We start from the raw sequence: 13,150 nt of genomic DNA, 5'->3' as shown, positions 1-13,150 counted from the left end.
TCATATCCACTACAACAATACCACCCAGACAACGTCCCATATCACAAGAACATCTCATACTTCTAAGACAAGAGGTTGCATCTCTATTACAAAAGAATGCAATAGAACCTGTCACAAAACACCATCAAAACACAGGAGTTTACTCCTTAAACTTTCTCATACCCAAAAAGGACGGGTCCATCAGACCTATACTAGATCTAAGGCCCCTGAAACTGTACATACAATCCGACCATTTCCATATGGTCACACTACAACAACTTCTGCTTTTGTTAAAACAAGGCAACTTCCATGCCACATTAGATCTCAAGGACGCTTACTTTCACATTCCTATTCATCAATCTCCCAGAAAGTACCTTCGATTTGTACTAGAAGGTCAACACTACCAATTCATAGTACTCCCTTTCTGAGTAACTACAGCACCTCGAGTGTTCACAAAGTGTCTAGCAGTAGTAGCAGCACACTTGAGAAGGGACAACATTCATGTCTTCCCATACCTAGACGACTGGTTAATAAAATCCAAGTCATACGACCAATGTGTACAGCACACGCATCAGACCATCTGCCTGTTGCACAAGCTGGGATTCACAGTAAATCAAAAGAAGTCACACCTCCAACCAGCCCTATCTCAACAGTATCTAGGTGCCACAATAGATACCTCCAAAGCAATTGCATACCCCAATCTTACAAGGATACAAAGTATGCAAGCTCTTATACAAAAATTCCAGCCACAACACTCACTACCAGCTCGAGTGTTATTGCAATTAATAGGAATGATGGCATCTTGCATTTTCCTAGTACCATACGAAGACTACAAATGCGCCCCATACAAGAGTGTTTGGCAAGTCAGTGGAATCGGGCTCAACAACAAATAACAGATCTGGTGGTGGTAGATGACCGGACATATCGCTCTCTGTAGTGGTGGAACACCATAAACCTTTCCAAGGGCCGGCCGTTCATAGAGCCTGTTCCACAGGTGGTGGACGCATCTCTCACAGGATGGGGAGCACATTTAGAGAAACACACAGTACAAGGTACATGGACACCGCAACAAAGGTTACTCCACATAAATCATCTAGAGTTGTTAGCGACAATATGACAGAAATGTATTACATCCAAAAACAACGAGGAACACACTCTGTACACCTCTCCCGGCTGGCGCAGAGTATATGGAGGTGGGCCATTCCTCAGAAAATCTTTCTGTTAGCAGAACATCTACCAGGAGTTCACAATCAAGTTGCAGATCTGTTAAGTCGTCAAAGACAACAGATACACGAGTGGGAACTTCATCCACAATTTCTTCAACCATTCTTTCACAAGTGGGGGAAGCCAGAGATCTGTTTGCCACACACCGCAACTCCAAATGCCCACGCTTCGGCGCCAGATACCCACACCCATTGTCCAAAGGCAATGCTGTATGGAGGAGTTGGTCAAACAAATTTGCATACGCATTTCCACCTCTCCCACTAATTCCGTTAGTGGTACGCAAGCTACAGCAACATTCCCTCACACTGATTCTCCTAGCACCAACGTGGGCAAGACAACCGTGGTACACCACACTACTTGAGCTATCAGTAGTACCACATCAAAAATTAAAACTCTCTCCACATCTACTGACACAGAACCATGGAGAGATCATGCATCCAGACCCAATGCAGCTCAACATAGCGATTTGGCTCCTGATGTCTTAGAATTTGGCTACCTCAATCTTCCGCATGATTGTATGAATGCCATAAAAGAAGCAAGACGCCCCACCACTAGAGCATGCTACACAGCCAAGTGGAAAAGGTTTGTTGTGTATTGCTCATATAACAACATTAACCCATTAGATGTTTCTATACAAAACATCATATGCTACCTACTTCATCTACAAAGATGTAATTTAGCGTACTCCTCAATCAGGTTACATCTTGCTGCTATAGCAGCTTATCTTCAAAACAGACAACATTTGTCATTGTTTAGAGTACCTGCCATTAAGGCGTTTATGGAAGGATTAAAAAGAATAATTCCTCCCAGAATACCACCCTGTCCGGTATGGAATTTAAATATCGTTCTCACATAGACTTATGGGTCCTCCATTTGAACCATCACATAAGTGTGAGTTACAGTTCCTTACATGGAAAGTTGCATTTTTAGTTGCTATTACCTCACTCAGATGAGTTAGTGAGATTCAGGCATTAACAATTCAAGAACCATTTATACAACTCCATCACAACAAAGTGTTTCTCAAGACAAACCCGAAATTTCTGCCAAAAGTAATTTCACCATTCCACCTCAACCAATCTATTGAGTTGCCAGTATTTTTTTCCCTACCACAAACAGTTGCAGAAAGAACTCTACACACATTAGATGTAAAAAGAGCACTCCTCTACTACATTGATAGGACAACACCGTTTTGTAAAACAAAACAACTGTTTGTGTCCTTTCCCCTCCACACAAAGGCAGTTCTATTTCAAAATCAGCATTGCAAGGTGGATTGTTAAGTGCATTCAAATCTGTTACCAAAAAGCAAAACACACTCTATCCATTCCCCCTAGGGCTCATTCTACCCATAAATTAGGGGCATCTATGGCATTCCTAGGAAATATACCATTAGATGATATCTGTAAAGCAGCTACATGGTCTACACCACACACATTTACAAAACACTACTGTGTAGATGTGCAGGCAAAACAACAAGCTACTGTGTGCCAGGCTGTACTCAAAACATTATTTCAAACTGCTGCACAAGAGGTGGTCACTGCTAAGGAAGAAAACTACTGTGCAATCGATGCAATAGTGTGTGGTCTGCAGCCCATATGCCTCAAACGGAAAATGCTACTTACCAGTATGCATCTGTTCTTGGCATGTAGGGCTGCAGAACCACACACGCCCACCCGCCTCCCCGGCTACCTATATCTGTTCCAGTAATATCTTAATTAGATACACAATACATGGACATCCTTATCTATACTCATACAACTCCATCTTTTGCCCAATGGCGAAAACAATCTGAAGATGGAGTCGATGCCCATGCGCACTACGATCAAAGACTCTTCCAAGAGAAAAACAAAGTGTAATCATCCGGGCCACCCACCAGATGGTGATCTATGCAATGGTGTGAGGTTCTGCAGCCCTACATGCCAAGAACAGATGCATACTGGTAAGTAGCATTGTCCTTTTGATTGATTGACTCAAAGGCCACTACTTTGGTCCTATTCAAAGGGTATTGGTTTTGGTGCATGTGGTTTCCTGAGGAGGTGAGTGGTGCACAGTGCTGAGTGGGTGGGGTGGTAATGTTGAGTTTTTGGAGTGAGAACAGAAGTTCTTGAGCACCTCACTTAGTGCTATTCAATAAATGTTTCTTTGTTACAGTTGCAGGTACAGATGTATAATGAATTGAACCCCTCTTATATATATTAATCAGTATCTTTTCTCTCTTTCAGGTTGGGCCCCGACCTTGGGTTAAACGAAACTTTAAAAATAATTGGAATTGACAGAAGTGTGAATGCCACATCTTAGAAAAAGTGCTGTTTTGTCCCATCACCCCTTGCCTCCACCCCAGTCCCCTGGACTTGTGTTCTCTTGGAAGGATATTAAACCGTGCTATTAATTATAGGGGAAGGTGATATTAGTTTAACTCTGACAACCCTATGGTCATCACCCCAGATGATTTCCCCTTGTGCCCCTCCTCTCACTGCCCTGACAGTTGACCTCCATGGACGTGTGCTTTTTGAGGCTGTGTCCCACTGTTCACACCAGGGAGAAATGGGGTTCATGAGGGTGTTGGCTTCTAAATGGGACCACCTTCAACTCCTTGGCGGGCTTCTGAGACCTGGACTCTTCGAAGAGATTTTCATCTAGCCAAGCTCAGACATACCATCACTCTCCACGGAGGACCACTGGAGGGGTGTATGTCTACCCACCACAAAACAAACCAAGCCCAGAAAGGATCCGCTGTGCTTGTCGGAAGGAGGCCAGTGGTGGACTAGAGATTCAGTCGGCTGTCACACCGATTACAACATGACCCACAAGCAAGCAGCGAACTCCATTTCGGAAGTTGCATGCCTCGGACTGGTCAGAGGTCAGGGCTTTGAGTAACATTAAGGCTAGCCCTTAGCAATTTGATGTTAAGACTCGTGGAGAGAAGGCTAGTTGATATGGGAGAGGAGAGTGTCATTCAAAGGGCTCATGAGTAGACTGAGGGTCGGAGTTGAATCTATGTTGCACTCTGTTTATGTCATATGTATTGGTACACCTTCTCGGCCCTCTAATTTCCCTCACTACCACCTTCTCTGGCGGAAACTTAAGTGTGTGATCTTCACCAGGTCTCCAAATTTCTTTGGAGGCGTGCCTTTTGCGGGAAAAAAGTAATATTATTTTGATACCATTGTAAATATTATTTATTAGCTATCAGTAAGATTTTATTTCCTGACACAGCAACTTCAAAATACCAAAATAGCAAACGTTCCAGCACTGCCAATTTCAATAGCAAATGCTTTTCAGGCCTGCAATAGAATTACCCACCACACTGACACTATTTTCACTGATATATATAGATCTATATTTAAATATATATATCTATATATAGATATATATGCCCTCCCAGGCTGGGAGGGCAGACATACCCTATTGGAGGGGGGGGCCTGACTGCAACAGTAGACTTACTGGAAACGCCTCCTAGTTCACCATGGATAGATGAAGTCTGTAATCTCAGCAGCACTGTGCTACACATTTGGACAGTACCGTATAGGCAGGATAGGAGGGCTTGCAAATGTCATGCATATATGTAGTATTCTAATTCGTGACTGTCATGTACCTGAATTTGATAATGAAATACTTTTTTTTAAAATAATGTAAGGAAAATATGATGAAAAAGCAGTATCTTCTTTTTTCCCTTTTGTAAAAAAAAAAAAAAAAAAGGAAGAAAATAAGTGTAAATGAAGAAATATTTTAACTGTTCCTCTGAGGCCTAGGACCTGCTTCATTTTCTCCCATTGGTTTTGTCTGTTAATACAATTTGAACTGTTTGATACTTTTGGTGCCCCATCAGCTTTGTCCTGGGATCCAATCCCCACACCAACATTTCCTTCACATTTTCTGATGATCTCTTGTGCACAATGCTAGTGGATCGATATAAACTCTAGGAGCTGTGTGAGGTGGAATGTTAAAACAAGTCTACCCGAAACGCGCCACGTGATACATGTCTGTACATCCCAATTATCACATGCTCTGCTTCATCTTTGCGCTTCTGTCTTTGCATTCTTACCACTAGCTTTCAGCCAGTCATCCTTAAAAGCAGTAAATTGGTGTTTAATACTCAACGTTGGCTTTCAAAACATCTTCGCTTCTAACTAATAGAACGAAGCTCCTGAGAATGCATATTACTATCCATAGAAAGAAGTTGTTGAGTGTTGAGATTTCAGATGGACGTTGCAGCCAATCATAGGCTGAGAATCGATTAAACGGTCCATAAAAATACTCATTCGTTCTGTTAATCTCCATCTACTCATTGACTTAAATGTAACTGTTGACCATCACCAGGGTAAAAGGCTTGCTCAGTGTAGAGCTTAACTCATGCCTTTTGTAAGGGGCCTTGACTACTGCACATGTATTGTTGAATGTGGTAATGCCTCACGCTGATGTTGCACCTGAAATAATTTCTATGTTAGATTTCTTGGAAGTGACTGAATGAGAGGGATCATTTTTAGAGCGCACACTGCTGAACTAACAGCTTCCTGGCACTGACCATTGCCACTAATGGATACTGACCATGAATATTAGTAGGCGTAAATTATAAGCTGAAAGATGGAAAGTCCCAGTTTAAGGGCAGCTTAGAGAGTACTGGTTTTTGCTTTGGGTACACTCCATAGTGTGTCCTTGTAGTGGACTCCAGTGGTGCACGTTTCAGCTGGTGAGCCTGCTACCTGGATGCAAGTATAGTTTTGGTTTTCCATAGACAAAGCCTTGGTGCCAATTGTGATGCTGGTTTTGTTTCTTTTGGGTCCTATCATTACGCTGCTCTCATTTTCCATCTGTTTGTAGTGTAGTGTAGACCGTAGAGCAACCAGTGTTTTCGCTTCAGTCGCAGTCCTAGGTTTTTTAAATCTCTCTAACTGTAGGTCCAATCACGACAGGATTTGCCTTTTGTGCCGGGTACATTAAACCTCTTGTCTGAGGATATAGTTTCAACTCCAAATGAAGTCACCATTTGCATCTATAGTTATACTTTTCCGTGAAAAAATCATTGCCTCTCCACGAAATAGATTTGTCTTTGACCTCTGCCGTTATTTGTAAGATGAGGCAGGGTGGACATACTCACTCCTCCAGTTTCTCTTATCTAGCAGATCATACGACAATTCTAGTGAACTTGCTCCTGTCTGGTTGATCTAAAGTATGTGTCTTTATGCACATTGGACTGGTAGAACTAGAGCTCTCTGGACATGTACTCCTGTGTGAGGTGTCACTGTATCTCTTTGAACATGGTCCTGCTGTTTAGATCTGTACTCTTGCTGTTGTCTGTTTGCTGTCACTTTGTATATGTGAACCGTGTCCATGCTAAGTGTGGGTGATGTCACTGTAAGTCAATGGACTTGTACAGTGTGTTTTTTATATATTGTCTTTCAATGAATGTTCCCTGTTCGGAAGACCTTGGTTATCTGCTCGGTAGATGTTTGCTGTTTTTGTGTGGACAGCCTTTAAATCTTTATTTACATTCCTTTATGTGTGACTAGGTCTCTGTGGCCATGCTTGTGTTGTTGACGTCACTGTTTCTCTGTGGACCTGTCCGTGCTTGCGATATGTAGGTCCCTCTGGACATGCTCCTATTTGGGTGGTGCACAAACAAGGCACTGCTTGGTAGATCTTATTCTGTGCATCCAACCATGAGTCTGCCAAATTGATGCCACGTTGTCTGTATTGGTATGCGCCTATCTGGTTAGTGTTGTAATGTCTATACGGACATTGTCACAATGTCTATACAAACATCCCTCTCTGGTTCGTATCAGAACATTTCTACGATCATGCAACACTCTGGTTCCTTTCTCAATATCTGTGGACATTCCTGTCTTTTGGATGTGAGCCCACCTAGTTGGTTGCCTATAATGTCTATATTGACATGCTCGTATTTGATTGGTATCAATGTGTCTCTGCAGATGTTTCTACTTAGTTGGTTGACAGTCTTTCCAGTGCGATTATTGGTTTTAAAAATGTGTGCAATAGGTTTATTGCAAAATGTTTTCCAAAATTGGAAAAAATGGTACTGCAAATGTTTTGTAGGTTGTTCTCTTTGTAGTCTGCTAAAACATAAATGTTATTTTTCATGTAATGTAAATAAATATTTTTCCTTAACAAAACGATATTTTACTATTTGTGTTAATGATATATTAATGCAACATTTTTGCCGCCATGTTGATTCCATCCTCCAGCTAATCGGGGATATGGGTGGGGGCAGCGTCGTAGCGTGAGTTGCCAGCGCCCAGGCAAGGCAAGTATTGCACGGTGCAATGTGCAATTTGTGTCCCTAAGAATTTTGCGCCTGAGGCAAACCACCACTGGGTGGGGAGAGTCTGAGCGTCTCACCGAATGGCTGGATCGTTGTGGCTCAGTTCGTTTTGTGTGGGCGTGGAGACCATCAAAGTTCTGAAGACTCCACTTGCACCCTACTTTAAGCTCAACATTTTTGTTAAGAATTTTCCCATTTGAGCAAGAAAAATACTCAATAAATCGAAAGTATACAAGTCTGCTAATGTTTTGGTGTAGGGCTTTTCTGATAGATACATCTGCCTGTGGATTCCTCACCTTTTGAATTACCCCTTACACAGCATTCCATGAAAACTTTTTTCATAGCTCTCCCTCATCAATGAGGATGTCACAGTGGTACGGCTCCACTCGCGACTCCGCATGATGTCATCGGAGCCATAAGAATACCTCGTCAGTGTCCGTTCCCTTTTTTCCACGCCGTTGACGCTTAACTGTTTTTCTAGGTCTCCCCATTTCTTTGTAGTCTACATTGTTGCAGTTGTCTGAAAACTGTTTCTGTGCAATGGCTACTCAGAAGAAGCCTGGTTTTAAACCTTGTAGGGAATGTTGGGGCCATATGTCTGTCATGGACCCCCAAGCAGATTGCCTTTGGTGTCTGTGATCTGACCACGACGTCGAGCGTTGCTCTTCGTGTCGTCGGATGAATCTGAAGGCCCTTAAAGAGAGGGAAGCAAAATTGTTTTTGGCCCAGACGAAGAAGGAGAAGAGAGAAGAGAGGTCGGAAGAGGAAAAAGTCGAAGTCGCTGACTCCACACACCTCGAGGTCATCCAAAAAACACATTGGTCCAAGTGTCGCTCTTCGAAGGACAAGTCGCCAGTGTCTGTGTCACCTGTCCGGCGTCATAGGAAAGATGACATCTCACCTTCTTCTTTAGTGCAGGGGACTCCGGTGCATTCTCTGAGGCTGAGGGACTCTCTGGCGCCCAGGGAAGCGAGCCCTTCACCTCCGACCACTCCACCTCTGGCTCCGGTGTCTCCGGCACCGCTGCCAGAATCCATCTTACAAACTCAGCCTGTTCCAGATCAGGTGGTTCCAGATCCGTAACCACCTTTCCTGGCTCCAGGGATGGATCCTTTGCATTTTCTGAATACAATGTATGGCATGTTTGCCAGGGCAGTTAACCCTTCAGGCGTGCCTGGTGGCCCCGCGGGACTGCTTTACTTTAATAGGGGCGTTCCTCAACATTATGCCCAGGCACCCTTCATGCCTTTCGTGCCAATGACTCCAACTTGGCCTCTCCCGATGCTGAGGTTCTCGATGCAGATCCTGTTCCAGGAGGGAATGATAGGCTATTCTCCGGTACCGTTGGGCTCTGGTCCGGCGCTGTCTCGACTCCGTACCACCCCACCAGCCGCAGCTGAAGGGCCTCCATCGACACCGGCTTTGAGGTCACCGTGCCGCGTCTGGTGCCACTGATGCCGATTCCGAAGATGTGATCGAGGAGGGAGGCTCAGAGGCTTCAAGAAGCCAGTGGTCTGGACACATCACCAGAATATGGGGGCTCTCTTCTTCCAAAGCTCTTCCTTCTTAGGAGGTGGCCTTATAGGTGGCTTTATACCATTCAGTTATAAGGAAGGCAGCTGTCCTTCTGGATTTGCATTTGCCCACTGCGGAGGTCCAGTTTAACATCCTAACTGAGGTGCTTCACTCCCCTTCATCAGTGGTGGAACCTCTGCTACAGTTAAATGAAGTCTTGTCAGAAATGATATAGGAGTTTTGGCAGAAGCCAATATCTGCCCCAGCTGCTTCCAGAATGGTGGCAAGGCGTTACAAGGCTGCGCCTGGAGATCCAGTATTTTTATCGTCACACCCTGCACCTGAAAGCTTGATGGTTCAAGCTTCATGTTCCTCAAAGCAATCCGCAGGTTCCTTTCCCTCCACTCCAGAGGATAGAGATTCCAAGAAGCTAGAGCAATGGGCTGAAAAGGTGTTTTCATTGGTCATTATGGCTTTGAAGTCAACTAATGCCATGTGTCTGTTGGGGCACTACATCTATGCATTGATGGACTTAGCTAAGGAGGTGATTCCTAAGCTGCTAGAGGATGTCCGGGGTCACGTTGGGTAGGTGCTGTTGGTCACTCAGGCTGCAGCCCGTCAGGTGATCCAGTTCGGGCTCGATACGGCTGACTCCGTTGCCAGGGTGTTGGGCTCTTCGGTAGCAACTAGGAGGCACGCCTGGTTGAGAGGATCAGGTTTCTTTCCGGATGTTCAGGCCACACTGTTGGATCTTCCCTTTGATGTCTCTAGGCCCTTTGGGACCAAGACGGACTCAGCTCTACAACAGTTTAAGGATAGCAGAGCTACCGCTAGATCCTTAGGCTTGCAATCCCAGCCCAGGGACATCGTCGGAATTGGCATCGGTGGCACCAGACGCGGCACGGTGACCTCAAAGCCGGTGTCGATGGAGGCCCTTCAGCTGCGGCTGGTGGGGTGGTACGGAGTCGAGACGGCGCCGGACCAGAGCCCGACGGTACCGGAGAATAGCCTATCATTCCCTCCTGGAACAGGATCTGCATCGAGAACCTCCGCATCGGGAGAGGCCAAGTTGGAGTCATTGGCACGAAAGGCATGAAGGGTGCCTTGGCATAATGTTGAGGAACGTCCCTATTAAAGTAAAGCAGTCCCGCGGGGCCACCATGCACGCCTGATGGGTTAACTGCCCTAGCAATCATGCCATACATTGCATTCAGAAAATGCGAAGGATCCGTCCCTGGAGCCAGGAAAGGTGGTTACGGATCTGGAACCTCCTGATCTCGAACAGGCCGAGTTTGTAAGACGGATTCTGGGGTTTTGGAAAGGCGCCTCCTTTCGGGCCCAGCCGCAACAGCATCAGCAGTAAAAACAGTCAAACCCTCTGTACAGATCATACTGATGGAAGGGTAGCGGTCGTCTGCAGGGAGCTGCTCGCCAACAAGTCTCCTCCTCTTCCTCTCCTGTCTCCCCAACGGGCCCCGCAGGGAAGCAGCTCTAGATCCCCCCTCTTAGAGCATGTTGGACCAGTGGGAGGTCGGGAGTCTTATTTTCTACAAAATTGGAAATCTGATATGTCAGATCTTTGGGTTTTTAATCTTGTAGAAAATAGGTACGCCCTTCCATTCTGGAAGTTTCACCCCTCCTTTCCCTCCTCGCCAGGGCGGGTTCTCTGAAGGTCCTCTCCTTGTTACAGAAAGGAGTGCTAGATATTGTTCCGGAGCAGGAAAGGGGTCATGGATGCTACTCACGGTATTTCCTGATAATCAAAAAGGACGGGCGATTGAGGCTAATGCTAGACCTCAGGATCTTGAATTTTTACCTCAAGCAGGAGAAGTTCAAGACGTTGACCCTAGCTCAGATTCTTCTGGCGTTGCAGATGGAAGACTGGATGGTGTTGATCGATTTACAGGATGTGTATTTTGACATACCCATCCAGAAGTCGCATCTTAAGTATCTCTGTTTTACGGTGGGGTCTCAACATTATCAGTTTGCGGTCCTTCCGTTCGGTCTTACATCCACACCATGGGCCTTCATGAAGGTGAAGGCGGTGGTGGCAGCACATCTCAGAAGGTCAGGCATTCCCGTTTTCCCCTAGCTGGACGACTGGCTGCTCAAGGCTAAGTCGCCAGAGATGGTGCTTCATCATCTGCAAGTAACAACTCGACTGTTGTTCAACTTGGGTTTTTTGATAAATGTACCCAAATCTCACCTGGTGCCCTCTCAGCCCAACCCGTTCATTGGGGCAATATTGGATACTACTGTGAGTTGTGCTTTCCAACCCCCTCAGAGAATTCTAGACATCCAAGCTATGATCCCAATGTTTCAAGATGGAGCGGTTGTTCCAGTCCTGAAGGTTTTGCGCCTGCTCGATCTGTTCACTTCCTGCATACCATGCATGCTGCACATGAGGGCACTCCAGTGGTATCTCCGCAGGAAGTGGTTTCAACACAACGGATATCTCAGGGAGGTGTTCAGAATCTCCAAAGACTTCAGCGGATCTGTTATGGTGGAGTGTTTCATGCAACCTGTCTCAAGGGAAGCAGTTCAACGTCTTTCTCCTGTGGCCACAGTGATAACGGATGCCTCCACTCTAGGGTAGGGTGCTTATCTGTGGGATCTGGAGAGCAAGGGTCTTTGGTCTCCAGAGGAGACATTGCTTGACATCAATCTTCTGGAATTGCAGGCGATGCATTTGGCTCTCAAGGCCTTTCTCCCTCCCCTTGCTGTCGGTCAGATCTGGTCCTGACGGACAACACTACCGCAATGTGATACATCAACAAACAGGGAGAAGTAGGTGTGGACAGTCTCAGATGGTAAAAACTCAGCCGATCACGAGGTGGTCCATCACATGCGCAGAACTCACAAGAACGTGCACTGTCTGTCGTTCTGCAGTCTCCAGTATCCGATGTGGGGAGTGTTGGGGGACACATTTCAGTTACATTTGGGCTCTCAGCTTCTTTATGAGTTCCCTCCTATAACCTTGATTCTTCGGGTTCTGAGGAAGATTCTATAAGACAGAGCCCAAGTCATCTTGATCGCCCCAGATTGGTCAAGAAGGGTGTGGTACACAGACCTCCTTCACCTCTCATCGCACCCTCTGCTCCGTCTCCCTCACCCAGTGAGGGAGACGGAGCAGAGGGTGCGATGAGAGGTGAAGGAGGTCTGTGTACTCTCGCAGTTGCATGGGCAGGTTCTACACCCCCACCTCCAGAGCCTGCACCTTCATGCCTTGAGATTGAATAGGGCAACCTAAGTTCTTTCTCTCTCCCACCGGAAGCAGTGGATGTTATTTCATTGGCTAGAAGACACTCCGCCAAATCTGTCTATTCTGGTAGGTGGGCCAAATTTGTTAATTGGTGTGGAGAGAGATCAATTGATCCCTTGCAGGCCCATTTATCTAATATTCTGAGTTTTGCACTTTCTTTGGCTCAACAGGGTTGTGCTGTAGCAATTGTTAAGGGCGATTTGTCTGCCTTGTCGGCCTTTCTTTGCTTACCACACCAACCCTCTTTGTTTAGGTCTCCTATAGTCATGAGATTCATTAAAGCTCTTATAACAGGTTTCCTGCCACTCCATTCATTATGCCTCGGTGGGATTTAAATGTAGTTCTTACCTTCCTGATGGGGTGTCCCTTTGAGCCTCTGCATAGTTGTCCGTTGAGGTTCCTGTCATTCAAGACAATTTTTCTGGTTGCGATTACATTGGCTTGGAGGGTTAGTGAGCTACAGGCTGTGAGTTCTAAGCCTCCTTTCACCTCTATTCATGCAGATAAGATGGTTCTTAGGACCAGAACTGCTTTCCTGCCTAAGGTGGTCACTCCTTTTCCCCCTATGGCAATCAATCACTCTATCCACCCTCACCCTTCTAAGGAGGAGGAGAGACTTCACCACTTGGACGCTAAGAGGGCGGTCAGCTTCTACCTGGACAGGTCTAAAGACCAGGCTGGATAACCAACTCTTCATTGAATATGTTTGGAAAATAAAGTGCAAGACTGTACACAAGTGAACGCTGTCCAGGTGGATCATCCTCTGCATCAAGATCTTCTACGCCTTGGCCAAGAAGGAGCCTCCTGAAGGTATTCAAGCTCATTCCACTAGAGGTAAGTCTTCATCTTAGACTTTGGCTAGATGTGTCCCTGTGTAGACATCTGCAAGGCGG

At 45.7% G+C, this 13,150-nt stretch overlaps 1 protein-coding gene across 1 annotated transcript in view; it reads left to right on the top strand.

Moving 5' to 3' along the window:
* The window catches only part of CREB3L2 (cAMP responsive element binding protein 3 like 2), a 175,658-nt gene extending 169,619 nt beyond the window's left edge, over positions 1–6,039 (top strand). The window contains exon 9 of the mRNA XM_078647333.1: positions 3,423–6,039. Coding sequence (XP_078503459.1) covers positions 3,423–3,498 — 76 coding nt within the window. The 3' untranslated portion in view covers positions 3,499–6,039. The remainder of the gene's footprint in view (positions 1–3,422) is intronic.
* The last annotated feature ends 7,111 nt before the right edge of the window (positions 6,040–13,150 follow it).

This window comes from Lissotriton helveticus, chromosome 1_1 (assembly GCF_964261635.1).
Source record: "Lissotriton helveticus chromosome 1_1, aLisHel1.1, whole genome shotgun sequence".
Taxonomy (NCBI): Eukaryota; Metazoa; Chordata; class Amphibia; order Caudata; family Salamandridae; genus Lissotriton; species Lissotriton helveticus.
This window is presented reverse-complemented; position numbering and strand designations above follow the sequence as displayed.